At 48.5% G+C, this 22,599-nt stretch overlaps 1 protein-coding gene across 7 annotated transcripts in view; it reads left to right on the plus strand.

Moving 5' to 3' along the window:
- PLEKHM1 (pleckstrin homology and RUN domain containing M1) overlaps window positions 1–19,393 on the plus strand; it is a 52,126-nt gene extending 32,733 nt beyond the window's left edge. For 4 of the 7 annotated variants that reach the window (XM_075123620.1, XM_075123619.1, XM_075123624.1 and 1 more), the window contains 7 exons: window positions 2,137–2,377; window positions 3,019–3,930; window positions 6,433–6,578; window positions 7,403–7,596; window positions 9,711–9,774; window positions 13,394–13,551; window positions 16,650–18,215. In XM_075123620.1, coding sequence (XP_074979721.1) covers window positions 2,137–2,377; window positions 3,019–3,930; window positions 6,433–6,578; window positions 7,403–7,596; window positions 9,711–9,774; window positions 13,394–13,551; window positions 16,650–16,989 — 2,055 coding nt within the window. In that variant the 3' untranslated portion in view covers window positions 16,990–18,215. Of the gene's footprint in view, window positions 1–2,136; window positions 2,378–3,018; window positions 3,931–6,432; window positions 6,579–7,402; window positions 7,597–9,710; window positions 9,775–13,393; window positions 13,552–16,649; window positions 18,216–18,236 lie in introns of those variants that run through there. The other 3 variants (XM_048830466.2, XM_075123622.1, XM_075123623.1) reach the window with 3 other exon arrangements.
- The last annotated feature ends 3,206 nt before the right edge of the window (window positions 19,394–22,599 follow it).

Consider the following 22,599-nt stretch of genomic DNA (forward strand, 5'->3'; position numbering starts at 1 on the left):
ATATCACCCAGTTGAACAACTCAGAGATAATCAGTATTTCTTATCATGAACTGAAGAGTCTGTGTATGAAATGGAGAAGTGCCTAATCTAAGGGAATAGGCTTAAACTAGTCTGGATCAGGTGTCTGGGGTTATTGTTCTAGGGTGCCTGTACCTGCTTGCAGAACTCCAAGAGAGGTAGGTGTCACTTCACAATACTGATAGAAATTTGCTTCAGGATGGGTTCAAAGTTAATGAGAAAACAATATGTATATCTTTTTCCCCAAAAAATATTGTTTTATTACTTCATATAAAGATTCAGAAGACCAGACATCAGACCAGCAGTGCATGCTCTTTCGTTCCCTTTTTGGCTGAGTCCTTTTCCTTCTCATGCACTTTTAACAGTAACAAAAGTCCTCTTTGCCAGAGGCATTACAATAGGAGGTGCTGGAACAAATTAGTCAATTAAAGAGCAGCACATTACTAGGACCACATAGTAGAGTCTTGAGTTCTGAAGGAACTTGCGAGCAGAGCTGCTGACCAAAATGTGCATCTCAGATTTACCTACAATACTGGAAGGCAGCAAATAAACTACCTGCCTCTTTAAAAAACGTGCTAACAGTGATCCTGGGCTTTTCAGTGATTACAAATAGAATTTTCAAATGCCTAGATTAACATGATAGGACAGGGACAAACAAACATGGCTTCTGTTAATGAAAATTGTCCTTCTCTAATCTACTACAGTTTGAGGGCATCCACAAAATAGAAGATAAAGGAGAACTGGACAAATTCAGACTGGAAATAAGATGTAAATGTTGAACAGGGTGGGTTAATCATTGGAAGAATTTACCAAAGGTTATGGTGGATTCTCCCTCACTGGGAATTTTTATATCAAGATTGCATGTAGGAATTATTTTTTCAAACAACGCACAGTCAACCTGTGGAACTCCTTCCCAGAGGATGTTCTGAAGGCCAAGACTATAACAGGGTTCAAAAAAGAACTAAATAAGTTCATGGAGGATAGGTCCATCAATGTCTGTTAGCCAGGATGGGCAGGGATGGTGTCCCTAGCCTCTCTTTGCCGGGAGCTGGGAATGGGCGACAGGGGATAGATCACTTGATGATTCCCTATTCTGTTCATTCCCTATGGAGCACCTGGCATTGGCCACTGTCAGAAGACAGGACACTGGGCTAGATGGACTATTGGTCTGACTCAGTGGGGCTGTTCTTCTGTTCTTCTTATGTTCTTATCTCTTTTTTTTTAAAGATCTGGTCTAGTTCAAACAGAAATTATGTTGGGGAATCCTACAGCCTGTGTTATGCAGGAGGTCAGATTAGAGGATCCAGTGGTCCCTTTTGGCCTTGGAATCTAGGAATCTGTGTAATTTTTTTGTACTTCAAAAAGCCACTTGTGCTGCGTGGGTTTAACTGAGGGCAGTATTTGGTCTTGCAGTTGTGAGAAGACAAGGTCAACTAGAAATGGTCAACCTGATTAAGCTAAAGTACAAGACGAGAAAAGTAGCTCAACTGAGGAGCAAGTATGTAGAAGCAGCTCAGCTTGGATGCAAACTTAATGCAAACACCTCTTTTAAGAGCTCTGCAGCGCAGCACTCAGGGAATGGGGTGGGGGGAAAGGTTGCCTAGTGTTGCTCATTTAGAAGCAGCAATGGCCAGCTGTAGATGGTGTCTCATTAAGTGCTTTGTGATGGTGGAAATGGCAGCTACAAAATTAGGTTTCTTTGATCATGGTGGGCTAAATGGTGGATCCCTTGGGGTGTTTCGGAGGGTGCTGAAAACTTCCTACTCTGACCTCCTGGTGACGAATCTTGTTCAGTTAACTGTATTGACCAAGGAGAGAGAGAGAACTTGTCATGGCCGTGCACTGGGGTAGGACTGACTAACTGACCAGTAATTAGATACAGAGAGCTGTTAGTGCAGCTTACAAACATTTGTAACTCATTAAAAGGTTTTGTAACTCATTCTTGATTTTGTAGGCAGTTAAACCCTGACCTTTATGCATTTATGTACCTGCTTCATTTTATAGATGTGAGCAGACCCACTGCAGTTAATGGTTCCGCTCCTGTGTCAAGTTAAGCGTGGATATGTTTACAGGATCCTGGCCTAAGTTCAATAATATTTCAGTTCTTTTTTTAAATAGAAAAGAAGGAGCTGGATATCAGAAGACGATTTCTACAGGCCTTCTCCAGAAGGGAGCAGTAAAGGCCTAACTGATTCTTATGGGTCCTCTCTTGAGGGGGCCAGAGAAGGCCAGTCCGCAGAACTGATCAGTGCACTCGGTTTGGAGCAACCCCTCTTATCCTCTTCAAAGACTGGGAAGCCCAAGCCATCCCCTGACCAAGAACAAAAGGGCTTCCATGTTGTTCATCGCAGGCAGATCGGTATGTGCATTCCAACCAAGAATGGATCAGTTGGGAAATGGGATAAAAAGTCATCCCAATGAAGAGTTGATGCCCTTTTTTAGCCTCCCTTTCTGCTGTAGGTGCCTATACACTGTGGAGAGCTGGAAGTCAGTTTGTTCTTTCTAGAAACTACCTGGCAAATCCTCATTGTGAAAGAAGTGGTTTACACAACGTTATTCTGATCAGACCAATTCTGAGCAGGTTTAGGTGACACTGTTAATAACAACGGGGCCAGTAGTGGCAGCTATGTTTGGGCTCCCAGTGTTGCTGAGCCCACATTAACAGTGATGGGAAATATTTAGAAAATTTCTCTAGTGTAGAAAAGCCCTAAGGATGCCTTTCTCCTCCATGGCTCAGGTGTGTATTCACTGACACCAATGCAAAGTGCAGACAGAGTTACAATTCTCATTGGGGAGTTTGTACACACTCGTTTTGCACTGGTGTCAATGCAAGGCGCACGGCAATGGAAAATCAGGCCATTATCAAACCGATTCAGCTGTGTCTATTCAATATTTTTTATGCGGTTTATTTGCATGCTGCTGTGAATTGTTTATTAGCTTTTCTCTGCTTTGTCTGTCATATTCTTCCGGGTTTCATGGAAATGCCTTGTCCTCTCAAAGGTCTTTCCAATCCATTCCGAGGCCTCCTGAAGCTGGGCAATCTGGAGAGGAGGGGAGCAATGGGCCTCTGGAAAGAGTTCTTCTGTGAGTTATCCCCGCTGGAGTTCCGCCTCTTCCTGGACCACGAAGAGCGGATTTACAGTGAGAATTACTCTCTGCTGCGATGCGAGTCGCAGGGGCTGGTTCACAGTGACGGCCGGTTTGAGCTGGTGTTCTCTGGTAAGAAACTGTGCTTACGAGCGCCTTCCCAAGATGAAGCTGAGGACTGGCTAGACAGGATACACGAGGCTCGATGCAAGTGTCGGCCTCAGCAAGAGGAGGAATGGGAGACGCTTGACTGTCCAGAAGACGACCTTGAAGGACACACAATTGGAGTGTTGCTCGGTGACTCAGCTGCTTTGCTCCAGTACAACAGAGCTGGAAATGCCTGTGATTGGACGTCTTCTCTTGCACCAGAATTAGATGCCATTAAAGAATCGGTTCTTTATATGGATGTAGATAAAGCTTGGGCTCCTTTTATTTTTTCCTTGTCATTAGAAGCTTTAAAATGCTTTAAAGTAAAGAACGATGAAAAAACATTAAGCAACAGCTATGGAATAGAGACAATCCAAGACATTCTTCCCGACACGAGTCTTGGTGGGCCTGCGTTTTTCAAGGTGATAACCTCTAAAGCCATCTTGAAGCTGCAAGCTGAGAGTGCTGATGCCGCCGCAGCATGGAGGGGGCTTGTTCGTAGAGTATTAACCTCATATCTTGAAACTGCAGAGGAAGCCCTGACACTTGGTGGCAATTTGGATGGGAATTCTCAGGCAATCTTGAAAAACACTGTAAAGGAAAATGGCTTTTTCTTACAATATCTGGTGGCCATCCCCATGGAGAAAGGACTGGACTCCCAGAGCTTCATATGTGCAGGTAGGTACATGTTGGCTCTGATTTGCTCACTTACTTCAGCCTCTGCCGGAAAGGCGAGGACTGTGTTAATGGGGCATCACAGCTGAAAGTCATGGCTACAACCTGTGGGATAAACATGGGCAAATCATGAGGAATAAGTGCATTTTCTAAAAGATCAATATTCCAGTGACAAATAATTTCACTTTAACAGTTTTATATTACAAGTGTGACAACCTTCTTAAGTAAAATATTCATTTAACCACAAACAACAAATACCTTCTAATATACAAGGTCATTTTGATTTAATAGGATAACGATCATTGATTTCTACATAAAGCTGCATTTGCTCTTTCTTTAATATGGTAAGTTGATTAAACTTGAAAAATCCCCTTCAGACTTCTCTGTCACTCCTATAATGTTTCCTGTGCCCTACATGTTTTTCAGAACTTTCTTTTAACTCCCGTTTTATATCTTTCCCACTCAGTCTCTAACTGTCTCGGGTGTGTCTATTCATTTCTGAAACTTCGGTTCCTTCTGTCCTAATAATGGGTATTCTGCTCCTGATAGATGGAAGCCGCAGACTGTGTCTTTTGCAATGCCAGCCCAACTTCCTGTCTCTGGCAGGTAGAACAGCCTCTGTCTGAGCTTTGCTTTCCTCTGTCTTCAGTCATTTTATAACCCTTTAAACTGGCCTGATTTGGAATCTAGATTTTCCATCGGGGCTTCTCTTTTCTGTATGCCACTTTCTCTCTGTCAGGAGCAGCTTGTAGCCCATTTGTACTACCACAGGTGGGAAGAGAAGGATAGGAGTTTAGAGAGAGACCCTGGCTCCCAGCCAACTGTAGCGTGAGACTCTGCACATACAGTCCATGGCTCTTGCTCTTCTTGCAATACACTCTTCTCTCCACCTGCTGAGAGCTGTACACAGCAGCCTGCTCAGTCAGGTTCTGCTCCCATGTTCACTGACCCTAGTGAGAGTGAGCTGTTCCCCATTTGACACACAAGCCACTTACAGTGGGATGTGACTAGCAAGAAGAAATCATTACCAAAGGTCTCACCAGAATGAACCCACAGGGGAAAGCGAGGTCCAAGAATCCAGTTTATTTGGTTTCCATCTGCTCCTTTTAAGTGTTTCTACATCCCTGGCTGAGCCTGGACATTTTTTTTATCTAGCCACAGAGGAGACTGTGCGTCCGCTTTACTAGCTGGTCACGTCCATGGAAATAAGTCACATTTTCAGCAGTAAAAAGAAAAAGCATACTTGTGGCACCTTAGAGACTAACCAATTTATTTGAGCATAAGCTTTCGTGAGCTACAGCTCACTTCAGCGGATGCAAGACCCTTAATACTGTTTCACCCTCACCTGATCTGGTTCATTCTCCATCAGAATGTTCAAGCCCAGCGGCAGGCAGCTACTTGGTTGGATACAAATTGAATGGATTCTGTTTAATATGTCAGCCTCCATTGATTCCTGCGAAGACAATGCCAGGGCACTCCTGTTAGATTGCTTCTTAGGCCTGTATCGAGAAGGTGGAGAAGGTGTGGGAGGGGGAAGAGATGACACTGGAGACACCTGACTGGTGGGCCTCTCTCTCCCACACCATCCCCTGCTGGCTGAAGAGCTGGCTGCAAAGGCAAACAGTACGAATTGGGGGCCCACACCTCAAGTAGAGAGGTCCTTGGGAGCCCGTGGCCTGTCTGCTTTCCCCCAGAGCTTCCCAGAGAATAGTTTTCTCTCTAAGCAGATTTTACTTTGTCCCTAGCTGGTCATGCCAGACTAAGGCTATGTGTATACTGCACTTTCATCAGTAAAACTTTTGTTGGTCAAGGGTGTGAAAAAAGACACCCCTGACCGACAAAAGTTTTACTGACAAAAAGTGCTGGTGTGGAGAGTGCTTTGCTGGTAGGAGATGCTCTCTGTAGACATAGCCTGAGACTCTGCCCCGTCTCTCTCTTTCCAGTTGTAGTCTCATTACAGTAGTGTGCATGCCTCAGTAGCTGGAGTCAGTCATTTTCCTCATGGTCTTGCTGCTCACTATTTGTTTTTATTTAGTTTAGTTTTCCACATTTTTGTTTTTTCTGTAACTGCTTTGGTCAGCTGGAAAACTTTGGGGAAAACATCATAGAACTTCGATTTCCTCTCTCCATCTTCTGGACAGGATATACATAACCCACTGTGTGAACTGCCCCACTATAGAGCAGAAAAAAATCTCATCCACTGGGAAGTGCACTCTTCCTTTCGCAAATTAATTGTCACTATTTCTGGATGCTCCCTCTTTAAATCTCCCTCTGTGGGATTTTCCTTTGTTACTTTTTCTGGTTTCATCTTCTCATTTTCTCCTGATCTTTCTTTAGCCCTGAACCACTGTGCTGCCCTGTAATAATTAGAGATGTGCTCTGCAACATGTGGTTCCATACACAGCCAAACTTCCCAGGGTCTGTGCTGTTTGGACCCATCTTCAGAAGTGAATGGGGGAATGAGTGTTTGTTACTCTCTCGCTGTTCAATCTCTCTTCTTTTCAGGTTGCTCCAGACAGATCGGACTCAGTTTTGTGAAACCCAAACTTTGTGCATTCTCTGGCCTCTATTACTGTGACAGCTGCCATCAGGACGACGAGTCTGTGATTCCATCGCGCCTTATCCACAACTGGGACTTGACTAAAAGAGCAGTAAGTCTATGGATGGTCCAGGCAGGGGATACCCAATTCTTTAAACATCCCCCTGCTCCGCAGAAAGGCTGATATAATCCTGGGAGGTAAAAACGGGGCAGTAGTGAGTAGAAGCAAAAGGTGGCATTGGTGAGACCAGTACTGGAATATTGTGTGCACTTTTGGCATCCATGCTTGAAAAAGGATGTTGAAAAATTGAAGAGGGTGCAGAAAAAAACTGCAAAAATAATTTGAGGGCTGGACAAAATGCCTCACAGTACAACACTTGGGGAGCTCCGTCTGTTTAATTTTCAAAAAGATCAGGAGATGAATTTATTACACTGTGTAAAGTATCTTCACAGGGAGAAAATACCAAGCACTGAAAGGCTCTTCAGTGTAGCATGGAAAGGCAGAACAAGAACCAATGGCGGGAAATTCAAGACAGATAAATTCAAATTAGAAATAAGACACATTTTTTAACAGGGAGGGTGATTAACCTTTGGAACAAGCTGCTACAGGAGTGGTGGATTCTCCATCTTTTGGAGTCTTCAGATCAAGACTGGATGACTTTCTGGAAGATGTACTTGAGTCATGATGAAATTCTCTGGCCTGTGTTATGTGGAAGGTGCAACAATCTTATGGTCCCTTCTGGCCTTAAAATCTATGAATCAGCACTTTTGGTGCCCAGTCACTGACTGTTTCTTCCTCCTCTATGTTTTCCTTTTAAACCTCCTTTGCAGATAGGCAGTAATCTGACACTCACTGGAGTAACTGGGAACCCTTTCATAGATTTCAGTGTGCTTTGAATTGAGCCCCTATCAATGCTTGTTTTTTCTATATTTTAGGTTTCTCGACAAGCTTTAAAATTTCTGAATCAAATCCGCATTCAACCTTTAATCAATCTGAAATTGGTGAATGAAAGCCTGTATGCTCACGTGGAGAGGATGAGTCGAATCTGTAGAAGCAGAGAACAGCTGAAACTACTTGGTGATTACCTTATAATGTGTCGCAGTGGGGCCCTGAAGGAGCTGAGCAAACGGTGAGGACCCTCTCTAAGAATTCCCCGGCATCCTAACCTTATGGCAAGGCAGCGATCAATCCTGAACCCCAAATTGCCAGCACCTTCAGTGCAGATCTTCAGGTTGATCTGCAAAGGACATGAGGTGTTAGATAGTCCATAGCACCTAACGATCCAGCCCTGGGTCCAAGGAGAGGGTCTTTCTAGTTCTGGAGCTCAGTAACTCTCTGGAGGAGACTGAACTAAAGGAACTCATGGGAGCTAGAACCTGCTGGGTTTTAATCCTGACTCTACCACCTGCCTGACTGTGTGATTTGAGCAAGTCACTTATCCTCTCCCTTATTCCCTTATAAAATGGAGATGATATTTACCCACATCATGGGAGTTCGGGAGGATTTTCTAATGCCTTTATAGTCCTTGAAAAGCATGAAGTGCTGGTAAATGCTAGCCATTGTCCTGCTAGCCACTCTCCGCCTCCCAGCCAGGCCCATTTCATCAAAACAGTGTGTCAGAAATCACCTCCCTTCTTGAATTGAATGAGACAGAAAGCTGTGGGTCCATACATACCTTTAACACCTTGGCTTACCCGGTGCTCCTGCCTACATTAGATAGGGCCCTGTGCATTGTTCTCTACCAGCTTTTGCTTCTTCGTACTCCCCCTGTGGCTGTCCTGGAGATGGGGCCTGCCATATAGGGTTTGTGTCGTATGCAAACTCAGCCCCCATCCAAAGCTCTGGGCACCCTTGACCGTACATTTAAAAAATGCCTGAATCAAATCCGCAATCAACCCTTACTCAGTCTGAAATGGGTGAACAAAAACCTTTATGCTCACGTGGAGAGGATGAGTTGAATCTGTAGAAGCAGAGAACAGCTGAAGCTACTTGGCAGGAGATGCAAAGTAAAAATGAAACAGAGCGGCACCTTCCCTTCCCTCCCCTCCCCTCCACACACCCCATCTGTTCCCCAGTCCTGAGACCAGTGCAGCTTAGAAGCCCTCTGTGCACTTTCCTGCTAGACAGCAGGCCCACCCTTGGTGTTTGTCACCTCTGGCAATCTGATCACATCTCATCAGAGTTGGCATTTTCCTTAAAGCCCCGGCCCTTGGAATCCTGAGATTACATGAGTATCTCAGCTTTATTGTTTAAAGTTTCTAGCCCACCTGGTGGAGGAGAAAAGCTGGAAAACGTGACCCTGAAACACTTGAACTAGAAGGCAAATTAAAAAGATCCCAAATTATTTTTTTTTAATCTCCTGATTTTTAAACCAAGCTGATGATTTTAAGCAGCCTGAACCATGACTTTTGGATGGTTGTGACTGGCAACACTCCCTCAAGCCTTTGCCAATGCCAACCCAAAGCGATGGGCTTTCCAGTGATCCCAAAGGACAATAGACGGGAGCCATGCTGACTCACTGGGAGCAGACTGCTCCAAAGGAAAGGGACCCTCACTGAGTGCTATGCCAATAGCCCTCCTCCCAGTTCTGCCTAGCGGCGTCAAGAGCAAGGCCGCTCCTGATCACAGCTATGGCAGGTCGGGAGGTCCCAGGCTGTTGGATATCCGAGAATGGTCATTTCTCACCGGTTAACTGAGTTTCTCCAATTCTCACTCACCCAGAAATCCCCCTGGTTTGTGCTGGGGTCCTTGGGACTGTTGTCCTCTGACTTCTCCTTTTGGAATTTAATGGGAAGTTCTTGTAGCTTTTGTTCTTGTGACTCAGCAAGTTTTGAGCAGAGCTCTCTGAGCCAGCTTGTTCTGTGGTAGAGTGGTGCTGGAAGGGCTTTGTGGTTTTTCCCTGTTTCCATCTGCTGTTAAGAGTTGTTATACATCAGTTTCTGGGCCCATGTGTTAAGAGATGTGGGGAAGGAAATCATGATAAGAAAATACCATCCTGAACCAAAGCAATCTCCTGAGAGGAAATAGCTAGGTAAAATTATATAATAAAAGTACTCTCTGACCATCTCTCAAACCGTTTTTAATGTAGAGGTAATGGGAACAAAATCTGTGATCAGTACTAGTGAAGGCAGATTTGCAGTAGTTTTCTTCAGAGTCGACGTCATCTGTTTCATGTCCGTCTCGAAGTCTGTTACGGCCCTGGTAAAACATGTCTGACACTTCTTGTTTTGTGTTTGTTTGAAGACTGGGTTATCGGGACTATCTCTTGGAATCACCCCATAAATACAGTGTCGCTGATCTGAGACAGGTAGGAGCTTTGACTTATTTTTTTACTGTGTCACTGGTGAAAATGTTTTGGTTTCTCTGCATGGAAAGGAAGCTGAAACTGACAGTTTTTGCTACTTATAAAGGATCAAACAACTCACATTGTACCTGTATTTCCTTTGCTCAGCATCTCTCTCTCTCACTATGTGACTCTGTGCCTGTAGATAGGGTACAGGCGTATGGTGGTCAGTTCTGTATATAATATGTAAGGCTAGGATTTAGTCATGCCAATTTTTAGTAAAAGTCATGGACAGGTCACAGGCAATTTTGTACTATAGAAATATCCCTGACTAAAACTTAGGTGCTCTGTGGGGGGGGGGACAGGGGGGGGTCCTGCGGCCCTGGGGTCTACTGCGCTGGCCGCTGCAGAAGTCAGGGAGGTCCTGGAAAGTCACAGAATCTGTGACTTCTGTGACAGACTCACAGCCTTATTAATATGCACCTAACCCAGAGGTGGACAAACTACGGCCCACAGGCCACATGCGGCCCACGGGACCGTCATGCCTGAGCTCCTGGCCCGGGAGGCTAGCCCCCGGCCCCTTCCCCTGCTGTCCCCCCTCCCCCGTAGTCATGCCGGCGTGCGGGCAGCACTCTGGGTGGCGGGGCTGTGCGCTCATGCAGGGCAGTGTCTGGCTCCAGCCGGGCGGTGCGGTGGCCAGACATGCTGCTCTGAGCGGCATGGTAAGGGGGCCAGGGCCGCGGGGTTGGATAAGGGGCAGGGAGTCCCGGGGGGCAGTCAGGGGTTGGGGTGGAGGTTCGGGGGGGCGGTCAGGGGATGGGAGCAGGGGGCTGTTGGATAGGGCAGAGGTTGGGGGGGGGCAGTCAGGGGACAGGGAACAGGGGGGTTAGATGGAGGTGGGGTCCCGGGGGGTTGTTAGGGGCAGGGGTCCTGGAAGGGGGTGGTCAGGGGACAAGGAGCAGGGGGGTTGGATGGGTCAGGGGCTTTTAGGGGGGTGGGAAGTTGAAAGGGGCGGATTGGGGGCAGGGGCCAGGCTGTTTGGGGAGGCACAGCCTTCCCTACCCGGCCCTCCATACAGTTTTGCACCCCGATGTGGCCCTCAGGCCAAAAAGTTTTCCCACCCCGACCTAACCTGAGCTCTAGTTGCATGTAATGTTGATCCAGGGTTAACCTATAAATTACACAGTCGCAGGGTTCACTCCCTGCTTGCAGTGCCTCCTGCTGGCCATCCTGGGGATTAGCTCCACCAGCATGCGCACTCCCTCCGGCAGCGTCTTCCCCTGTCTTGTCTTGTCCTGCTACCCCAGTCACTGCTGGACCAACAGCTTCCTCTTCGTGGCTTGGCCCTCCAGCCTGGTCACAAAAATCCTCCCCTTCCAAGGAATCCAAAGGCCTTCCAGACCCTGCTGTCAGGGTGGCATCTCCAACGCCTGTGCCACTATCCGGGGGCTGGTAGGGGAACCCAGGCCCACCCTCTACACTGGGCTCCAGCCTAGGCACCCTAGAACACGCAGCCATGGCCTATATCTCCTTAGTCCTCACGGCTGTTTCCCTGGGCTTCTTCCTACTCTACTGGCTTCCCCCTCTCTAGAGCTACCAGCTTCTTGACTCCCTCCACTCAGGGAGTGACTGCAGCCCGCTGCCTGCAGCCAGCTACATGGCTATATGCTGGCCCTGCCTGTTCTGCATAGCTCAGCCTGCTCCTAATGCGTGGCCAGCTCGCTGACTCCTCCTCCAGGTGCACCCAGGGGAGTTAATTGGCCTGCCTAGCCACCTTAACCCCTTCCAAGCCATGTGGGCAGATACCCCACCACATACACCCAACCTCAAACCAAACCCTGCACTTTTCCCACCTCTCCCATACAAATAAAGGATGGATAGGCTTCAGAGCATGCCCTGACGGGCAACAGACACTGGGTCTGTCAGCCCAAAAAGTGAGGAGAAAGTTCCAGAGTTTGGGACCCTCCATTTGGAATGCCCTGGCTGCAGCCCTGACTTGACCATATCTGGGGAATTCATGGGCAAAATGCAAGGAGGGATGAGGATTCTCTAAGGTGCAAAGGACTCAAACCATAACACGTTTCTTCCACCACAACTGCAATCAGTGATGGTAGGTGTCTGTGTGAATGTGAGAGGCCCTGCTACAGCCTCTGGGGCTAAGTCACCAGCCGGACCTTCTCATTTCAAAACTGGCCCTTTGCTGTGCCCTGCATCCCAACAGATGCTGGGATTCAACCTCCATTATTTCTATGGTCAAATCTTGGGACTGTAGCAAAAGCACCTAAAAGATGATGCATGCCATGGGACAGACAGCAAGAGAGGGAGTCTGCTTGGTAGCCAGGAACCAAACTAGATAAATCTGTATCGATCTGAGTCAGCAGCTGGAATTGCATCCAGAGCCAAAAAAGAGGCAGTACAGCTCTTGGGGTAGTGATGCCTGTGACTCGCACAGCTACATCTTGCACTAAAAGACAAGCTCCTCAGAGAGCACAGCCGGAATCTCCTCTGGCGACCTGCCTGTTGTCAGAGAAATGGAGAGTCACCTTCCCAGGCTCAAATGCTCTTGACCGCTGACGGCACCGGAGGCCAGAGAACCAATCAGGGACCCAAAACTACCCTTAAATGTAACTTCTTGGGCAGAGGGCAAGTGCCTTGTTCTCTGGGCCAAACGCCACCCCTGCCCATACCTTCCAGATGTGTCTCTGCCCACCAGCACCACCTCCGTCTTGTCTCCACTGAGGTTCCCCACATCCAAATCCTTATCCCAGCAAGGTGCTAGGGGTGCAGTTCAGCCAGCGCACTGCTCTGCAGCAGTTAAATCCCACTTCTGCCTCGACTCACAGCTGAAGTGGGACTCCCTCTGCACAGGAGTGCATTTCTCACGGAGAGAGTAAAGACACTGCACCGTGGGAGTACAATGAAAAGGTGTTTTGGAATCCACATATCAGTTGTATGCAGCCCGTGTCACAATCTCCCCCAGCATCCTCACATACGTATAGAACAGGAGAGGTGACAGAACGGATCTCTGCACATCCCCAGACCAGAGCAGTCTTGGGAAAAGGAGAGATGCATACCAGAGAAAACTCAGACTACGTCTGCACTACGGATCTTACAGCGGCACAGCTGGACTGCTACAGCTGTAAGATCTCCTGTGTAGACGCTTTGCCAGCAGGAGAGAGAATTAAACCCCGCCCAACAAGCAACGTTAGCTATATCGGTAGGAGAGCCTCTCCTGCCGACACCACGCTGTCCACACCAGCACTTTCGTCAGTGAAATTTATGTCATGGGGGGGGGCGGGTGTTTTCACACCCCTGGCCAGCACCAGTTTTGCCGACAAAAGTACTAGTGTAGACAAAGCCTTCGTTTGACTCTGCTCCTAGCTGAATTTGCAGGCCTGGCAGTTAGTAAAACACCTTTTCACTTGCAAATTGAGCAGATGTGCTCTGGACTCCACCAGACCTGGTATGGCTGGAAGCAGTCACAGTATTAGTCACTTTCCGAGCGTGGCCATATTTTCAGACAGCACTAACCACCACGAGTGTGTGTGCAGGAGTAGCTCGAGGTTGCACAAAGAAGCTGCACAGCAAGAACCCACACAGACAGACTTCCCCAATGTTATTTTAAGTTTTCTCTGTTCTGCAGATAGCCGATGGCATATTTGAAGTGTACCTGCAATCTCTGATCCAGTTTGCTTCCCACCATGTCTATAACTGTGACCTCTGTACCCAACGGGGTTTCATCTGTCAGATGTGTAACAACAGCAGCATCATTTTCCCCTTTGAGTTCGACACAACCACCCGGTGAGTGAAGCTTTCCATTGTAACTTCCTGTCATGGGACGTTTAGTGTGGAAGGCCCAGGAAACTCCTGACTGGCTTTGTCAACTCTTCCTCCTGCAAGGGAAGGCTGCAGAATCGATCTGTTCAGAGATTTGATGAGAAGCAGGTTTTGATGTAGCCTGTCTGTCTATCTTAGATACTTTTCTGGTCCCCAAAACTGTAGTATCTGAGGGCTTCGTAATCTTTAATTGATGTACCCTCACATACCCTTGGGAGGCAGGGCAGGGCTATTATCTCTATTTTACAGGCGGGGAACTGAGACTGAGGCTAAAAAGTTAGGTCAACTGAGCTACGTCACTCATGGGTTTGAAAAATCCACACCCCAGTGGCATAGTTAAGCCGACCTAACCCCAGTATAGACAGCATTAGGCTGATGGAAGAATTATTTCATTGACCTAGTTACTGCCTCTCAGGATGTGGAGTAACTATGGCGGTGGGAAAACCCTTTCTGTTGGCACAGGTCATGTTTACACTGCAGCCTTTCAAGTGTAGACAAGCCCAAAGGGACTCACCCAAGGAGGCTGTGGTGGAGCAGGGACGTGAACACAGGTCACCTAAGTCCTAGGCTAGTCCCTGAAGTACTGGGCCATCCTGTCCTCTCCTGGGTGTGTTGGGAAAGAAGATGGTGACTAGACAGCTGCCTGTTGCCTGTGCTGAGCACACAGGCCTAGTGTTGGGCTCCTGAGGCCACACCTAGGCTCCTAAACAAGTGGTGTGGCTGTCAAAAGTGCTGAGCACCCAGCAGCTCCCATTGGCTTCAGTGAGTCCAGAAGTTATTTGACTCAAACAGGTGTCCTTCAGAAAAAGGCAGTGCAGCCGTAGAGAAGCTAATAGAAATGGTAGGAGGTAGAATCAGGATGGTTGAGAGAGAATTTCCAGAGCGAGTTGCAAAATAAATGTGCTAACTCTGTCAGCAGGATTGAAACCTGCAAGAGACTCCGTGGACTGAGCTCCAGGGTGCACAGGGAGCTATAAAGGAGTCAGTGCCCTAAATTCCCAGACAGGGGGTTCAATCCTGCAAGGTGCTGTGCAGGGCTCTGGCCCTGATCCACTTAAACACATGCTTAAATTTAAGCATGAGTTATTCCATTGATGCACTTTTGAGGGTTACAAATGGGCTCAAAAATAATACTGCAAAGATTGGAATGTCTTTGTATAAATTGGTGGGACACCCTCGCCAGGGACACTGTGTTCAGTTCCGGTCACCCAATTCTATAGTTAAAACCAGTGATAGCAGGAATAGGAGCTCAGAGACAGGGGATTCAAGGCCCAGAGAGATTTCCAAATGGTGAGTGTGAAAAGACTGATGGTCTAGTAAATGGACAAAGAAAATAGTTAGTGGTCTGGAAATCAAAGAATATCAGATTGGAAGGGACCTCAGGAGGTCATCTAGTCCAACCCTCCACTCAAAGCAGGACCAATCCCCAATTTTTTTTGCCCCAGATCCCTAAATGGCCCCCTCAAGGATTGAACTCTCAACCCTGGGTTTAGCAGGCCAACGCTCAAACCACTGAGCTATCCCTCCGTGTGAAGAGAGAGTGAAATTGTTGAGAGCAGAGATGGCTGAGGGGACAAAATCCTGACTGGAGCCGAGACGGGAGACAGCATACTCCTATTTACTCTTTCCTACAACAAAAGAAGCATTTGTTTACACTGTGCGTAACTAGCCCGTGGGACTCAGTGCCACTGGATATCACCTGAGCAGGTTTCGGAAAAGGATACACTTACATTAACAGTGCATGTCTGCAGCTCTGTTAGCTAGCATTTCATGTTTATTAAAGTATACCTACCCTCCTTCGAGGCCTGATCCAACCACTAACTATCCAGGACCAGGGGGAGAGGTTTTCCCCCACAGGCAGGTTATTCTGTAATTGTCCAGTGCAGGGTTTCTTGTGCCTTCCTCATAAGCAGCTGGGGCAGGTGGCTTTTGGAGATGGGACACTAGTCCGGCCGTTGATACGCTCTGGCAATTCGTGTACTACTATGGGGAGAGGTTTTCCCCCACGGGCAGGTTATTCTGTAATTGTCCAGTGCAGGGTTTCTTGTGCCTTCCTCCTAAGCAGCTGGGGCAGGTGGCTTTTGGAGATGGGACACTAGTCCGGCCGTTGATACGCTCTGGCAATTCGTGTACTACTATACCAAGCCTAGTAGCCAGTCCAGAAGCTCTACAAGAGATTTGTGGGACCATGTGGGCCTACCACATCAGGACTAAGGAGTATCTCCGGTCTGGATGTGCTTAGCAGAATGGCTTGTGATATCTGCCCCTTCAGCCGAGGGCAGGGATTGCTCCACATTCAGTATCTAACATGAGAGCCCCAGCTGACTTTCCCCCCCATATCTTCTGACTAAGCCAGACCCACAACCAGAACATGTTGGTCCCAGGCGTCCAGGAGGAGGTGCGCCACCCTGCCAGCCCTGGGATGAGAGCGGCATATCCTGTTGACTGTGATCTAAGACTGTTAACCTCATCCCATTGAAGCAGGCTGCTGTTGCTCTTTGCCATGTGTAACAGCTGGCTGCCGGGGTCATGTTGTATATGATTCACTGCAGGATATGTCTGAAATGCCTCCTAACAATGTGTGAGCAACATTGTCATTTTCACATGAGCGGCAGACATTTCCTGAAACCATTCTCCTGGCAGGTGGAGGGTGCAGTCATTTCCTTTTGGCAACAACTCATTCACAAACACTCTGGATGAAATTCCAGCCCCACTGGGTATTTCTACACTGCAATTAAACACCCACGGCTGGCCCACACCAGCTGACTTGGGCTTGTGGGGCTCGGGCTGTAGGGCTGTAAGATTGCTGTGTGGATGTTCAGGCTCGGTCTGGAGCCTGGGTTCTGGGACCCCATGGGGTGGGGGTGGTTGAAAAGTGGCATATTGGCCACGCAGTGTAAATCTGCACTGCGAGCAATGGGCTGTGGGGCTACAAAATTGCACAGCACTCGTGCAGCTTCTCAGCAGGTGCCTGCTGTATCGGGGAGCTTTCATCCTTTAGTAATGGGACTCCACAATCCACTGTACTATACTTAAAGGTCCAATTCTTGTGAATTACGCAGGTATGAATCCATAGAAGCCAGTGGAATTACTCTGGATGTACACCAGCATGACCCAGAGCAGAGTTTTGCCCTAGCTCTTTCAGACAAGAACAGTGCTATGTGTTTTTGTGGCTTCCCCACTTTGTTAACATCAGTGCAAACGCTGTTTTTCTCCACTTCCTTTGGATTTACCCTCTGCTCTCAACACCTGGGCCGCCTGTTGTTTCTTTGGTGTGTGGAACTTGCGTCATGTGTCTATTGTATACCGAGCAGCCCCAGATTTACAGCATCAGAGTGCTCGTCTCAAGTATATCTGTTGTGTGTGAGACGTTTGCATTTCACCAGAATTGGTGTCATTTAAATCTAGCTTGGGTTGCCTGAGTTTGCCCTTTCAGCAAGCAAGATTTGGACATGTAAGTGGATTAGATGGGGGAAAACAAGCAATGCAGCACTTCCTGTAGCACCTGCAGTCCCTGAACTTTCCCTCACTCTGCCCAGCATAACCAGTTAACCAGACTTTACTACAAAGCCTGTTCTGAATAGCTTGATGCAATGTGTAATTTGCTGCTCTTTACATTCCACGCTCATTGCAGGCTCTGCCACAGAAGAGGGATGCCTCCCGGGAGTATTCGTGCCTATGCAATGAGCCTTCCACGATCACCGCCTAGCTAATCTGGCTTCCGCCATCCCCGCAGCTTAACGAAATCAAAACCGAGTTTGTGTTTTCTGCTCAGTCACAGAAATCAGAAGGCTTTTCCTTCCCAAGGCATCCCCTTCTGCCCATCTCGAGGGTGCCTGCAGACACTTGTAGTGTCTCCTCCCTAGCAATGTCTGCCTCTAGCTGTCTGGCAGCACTTCCTGCTCTGTCAGATATGAGCACGGTCTGGTCCCACAATGGGGCAAGGAGGATGTTGGGGGAGGTCATGGCTGGGCCCTTGATGCAGGGAGTAGAGGCAGAGTCTTCGTTCTTACAGTCGTTCTGAAATTGCTGGGTGCCCTGGCCTGTGCTGACTTGCATTTTAAAATGAACCTTTTCTTGTCGCACAGCAACATCATTAGCTAGTTACAATCGCCTCCCCCTCCCCCCACCAAGATTTTAGCAATTCAACCTTCAATATTTTCATTTTATATTCCACTTCTTAAGAGCTTTTTTCTGCTGTGACACTTAGGGGCATGCAAAACCCTCTTCTTTCGTAGTGTTTCCCCTAATTCTCTTTTATCTGGAAACAGTAAATAATGTTCCAACAGCTGACTGCAGACAGCTGACCCTGAACTGACATGGGGGCACAAGGCTCTCCTCTGGCTTTTCCAGCTGTACTTGGTGGTTGATGGAGGTAAATTGTCTCCATTTCTTTGACTGATTTTTGCTGCTGGCTGGCTGAGTTAGTTTATTTGTATGTTAATATTTATGCTGCTGGCTGGTGATGGATAAATCGAATCATTGTCAGAGCATTTGTATGGATGGGGTGGGAGTTATGTAGAATCTGAGGAAATAGAAATAAACTCTCAAGTTACACTCTCACGATGTGAGGAATCTGTATTCTCAGCCCTAGGCCCAGTGATCGAGGTGTTGCTGAAGAGATGATTTTGATTTTGCTTTTCTTGTAGATGCAGAGATTGTAAAACTGTCTTCCACAGGTGCTGCCAAGACAGCATGAAATCTTGCCCCCGCTGTGAACGCCGGCAGAAATACCAGCAACAATTGCAAGCGGATGTCCTCATGGAACCAAATATGTAGTGAGCAGCTTCTCACAGATGGACTCTACACAGGCCTTTGCTCATCTGCAAACTTGTGACCTGGACACTGTGCAAAGGAAGGGAAAAGGGAGTGCATGCCAAGTGCCATTCAGTCCTAGAAAATACATTCCTACCACTGGTTGGAGCAGCTCCTGCATGCAGATGTTCACCAGGGTAGGAATAGCCTAAACTGTACAGTGCTGTGAGGATGCCTAGGACAGGTGCATCTCCTCATGTACAAGCAGAGGATACTGCTCCTGTGAGTGCTGAGAAGAGAGCCAGTGAAGTAAAAGCCTGCTGGAAAAGATCAGTGACTCGCAAAGTAATGGTGCTTTTATTCACACTACCTGGTGCTGCTTATTTTTTGCTGAATGTCCCTCCCTGCGAAAGAAGTGTGTTCCATTTACTGAGCTCCACTGGTTCCCATCTTAGAGGAGATACTACTTGGGATGGAAATCTGATAGATTTCCTGTGTGTAAATCCACAAGGTTTGCAGTGGAGTGCCTGTAACAGAAGTATGTTAAAGGTATAGTTTTTTAGGATATTTGCAATACTGGAAACCAGAATTTTTCATATGTGACTTTGCACAGGAACTGCATCTCACCTGCTTGGGAAATAAACATAGCAGCTACCTGCAGCCAAACTGCAGGGGAACTTTTCAAGAAAAACAAAAACAAAACCTGAAGCTGACATGAAGCTCTTGTGCCTTTAACACTTTGTCCACAGTGGCTGCTTAGTCCTGCTGTTTTTGTGCCATGTGCCAAATGGCTGGGGTATACTGTGTAAGATGAGATGTCCAGAAGTCCCCCTGTGAGAGGAGAGACCATTCTTCTCTTCTGCAGAGAAACCTTGGGCTCTTCCACATCTAGCATCCACCAAGAAAAGAGGTCTTTTAAATAGCAAAACAAAAAAACCCAGATCCTCCTGGGCTGCTACTTTTTATTTCTTAGCCAATAATGAGGCTGCTACTAGATTTTATTTTCCTTTCCCTCTGATATGGAGATTATTAAAGTCTATCTAATAGGGAATATGTCCTTTGTGAAGGTTGCTCCTCTTGCTGGTGGATTATGGAAAAAGCTTTAGACTGGTCTGGAATCCAGTTTCTACATTCTCAGTGGAAACACCTGCACAGTGAAGAAATAAATTGGCCTACAGCATGGTATTATCAAAAAGAAAAGGAGTACTTGTGGCACCTTAGAGACTAACCAATTTATTTGAGCATGAGCTTTCGTGAGCTAGTAGCTCACGAAAGCTCATGCTCAAATAAATTGGTTAGTCTCTAAGGTGCCACAAGTACTCCTTTTCTTTTTGCGAATACAGACTAACACGGCTGTTCCTCTGAAACCTAGCATGGTATTATGTTAATCAGGGTAGAGCCTTACCTTTCTTTTAATTACAAAACAGGCCACACTTTTCTTAAGGGCTTCCTTGGTGGTTAGCTGACTTTGTCGGGACAGGCAAGTGGAAATGAAATTGTGTGTTGGAGTTTGTGCCAGAAGAGCTTTGCATTTGTCACCCATTTTTCCCTTAATGGCTGAGCAGTGATCCTGGATCCAGCTTGTCTCTTTCCCACCCCCCACTCCCCTGTGCATCCAGTACTGTAAGAGCAGCTAGTCAGAGGGGGTGCAGACCTGGAAACACGTCTTCTACAGCTCCCACTGGGTTTCTTACAGCCCTGCCGGGAGGGGGAGAGGGGAGGCTCTGATTGATTGGCTGCTTTTCCCACCGCCCCGCCTTCTGCAGTAGAGCAGCCAATCAGAAGTGCTGCGGGAAGCAGACCGCGCTCCCTCCCCCTTCCTCTCCAGGACTGAAGCCATTCTCACATGAGGGGAGCAGGGAGCCGGGCAGCTCTGCTTCCCCCTCCCGTCCGTTGAGCAGCAGGATGGCTCCTACCCCCACCCCCCCAGAACACCAGGCCTGGGAAGGGGGGAGGGGAACCGCTGCAGCCCCCCAGGCCTGGGAGAAGCAGCAGATGTGACATTGCCGTCACTCAGAGAGCAGCCCCTGCTCAGATTCGCTCGCGCTAGGCGGCTGGGCTTCCTCCTCCCCCCGTCCCTGTCCCCACGGGCACTCGCTCTCCAGATGCCCCATCTCGGTGCCACCTCTGACACAGATCCCTCGTGCTCTGGCCGCTGGCTAAGTCATGGAGTTGCTTCTCCAGGAGCTGCCCTTTGCCCCTGCTGAACCCCCGACATCTGTCAGCTGGATCACCGTAACCTTCTCTGTCTTGTGGCACTGCTCGGCTGGCTCCCCGGGTGCCCAAACCCCGCTGCTGCTGAGCTCCGGCTCGCGCCACGTCATTCCCCCACGGGCTGCCGGTCTCCTCTGACATCACTCTCAAGCCCCTTGTCCTCAGCTGCAAGGCTCCTGCGTAGTCCCACTGTCCCTCTCTCTGCTGCCATTTCTCCCTCTCATTTCCTCCCCCATTCTCGTCTTACAGCTCCCTTTGTCTCCTTCCCCTGTAGCATTGTGCCCTATGTCCCACTGCTCTCTGCCTCATCCCCCAAGCATCCTTGATCTCCTCCTCGATTCCGTCTGAACTGGTAACTCCCACAGCCCTCCGTTTCCTGAACTGCTGCTCCATGCCTTGCCATGGGCTTGTCTGTGTCTTCTAACTCAGAGTGTGAACCCTCTAGGGCAGGAGTCTGGGCTTATCTCTGTGTGCGAATTGACTGCACGGTGCACACGCGTGTTTTATAATAGCCCATGTCTCTCGTACCTTCCAGTCCACTCTTTCTTGCACTCTTGAGGGTTGTTCATTCCATGGGCAGAGTCCCCCGTGGGACCAGGCTGCTCAGCAGCACACTCTAAACTCCACAGCAATGTCAGCGCCACAGACTAGCCTTAATCCTAGACCTCACCCCCACCCCAGCACAGCGGGTGGTCCTCAGTGACACAGCATTCATTGCTGATGGAGGAGGTTGTGTCCGTTTGAACCGACAAGTGAGAGATCTGTGAAGTGCTCCATTGCACCCCGGCCTGGTCCATGTGCAGAGCCCTGGCTTCTCAGGGATTTCACTGCTGCCAATAGCCTTCCATTTGAGTTGTCACTCGCTAGGATTCAATGCGGGGTTCCCACTGAAAACTGGACATGTACAATCCCAAAGTAGCATCTGCCGTGCAGACATCTGCACCTGTCCCACAGTAATGTCATGTCCCTAGGAGCTGCACCCAGCTCATTCCTCTGCCAGTGGGAGCTTCCCAGCCAGCGAGGTTTCATACACGCTGGTAAAATAAGTTGTCCCGAATGCCAGCCCTTTCTGCCCAGACCTTGCTGTGGAAGCAGCATTTACAGGGGCTGCAGCCATGCCATGTGGGCTGTGAGCCAGCACGCCCTCACTGGCTGAGCAGGTTGGAGGGGCTCAGTGTGACAGGGAGGGGTCTGTGGTTATTCAGCAGGCAGAACTTTTCCTTCTGCTCCGTGGTGCAGCATGGGCAAGACGGGAAATGGAGCAGTAAGCTACCTGCTGTCATTAAGGATCCCATGACACTGTCTGTAAGAATAGACTCGTTAACCATCATACCTTGGCAAAATGCCAGCGAAGGTCATTGTATTCTGCCTAGTGACGTGTCTGGGTGCTTTGGGTTGGATACAGCATCCTCTGGCACTGCCTGTCCTGAGCCCTGCTGGGTAAGGGTGTCCCCCTGCTAGGCAGACAGGATTGTTCCCTACGGTACCTTAGCTGGGGGCTCATCCAGTGTGATTGTTACCATTTAAAAACTAGTGAATTCTCAGTGGGAGGTCAGCTGGGGCCTGGTCTATTTCCTGGGTTCGGGGGGAAAGCCAGCCGGGGGAACTGTGCCATGAGAAAGGCGAGGCTGGATGGCTGGGAGGAGGCATGGCAGATGGGTTGGAGATGCCCCCTTTCCACCAGGTGCCAGACCTCCCCACTCCCAGGCTAAAAAGCAGCAAGGGACAGGGGTGCCCAGCAGCGGAGTTTCTAGCAAGGAGCCAGGCGACTGCATGCAGACAGGCCGGCCAGCACGCAGAGATGGGCATGGGGCATGAAGCGCTGCCCGGCAGTAAGGAGGCTTTCTCCACAACGTCTCCCTGAAGGTGCGTGGTGGCGGCGTGGGGCTCTGCCGATCAGGTGAACGGGTTTGACTGGTCTCAGTTTGGGTGTGGTCATCACTGGGTATTTGAGTTACTCGGAGGAATGCACAGGGCTGTTTATTGGCTGGGCATTTTATTAAAGCTCTTGTGAGTCTAAATAATAAATCAGACCTGCAAGGG

The sequence above is a fragment of the Caretta caretta genome, chromosome 27 (assembly GCF_965140235.1).
Source record: "Caretta caretta isolate rCarCar2 chromosome 27, rCarCar1.hap1, whole genome shotgun sequence".
Taxonomy (NCBI): Eukaryota; Metazoa; Chordata; order Testudines; family Cheloniidae; genus Caretta; species Caretta caretta.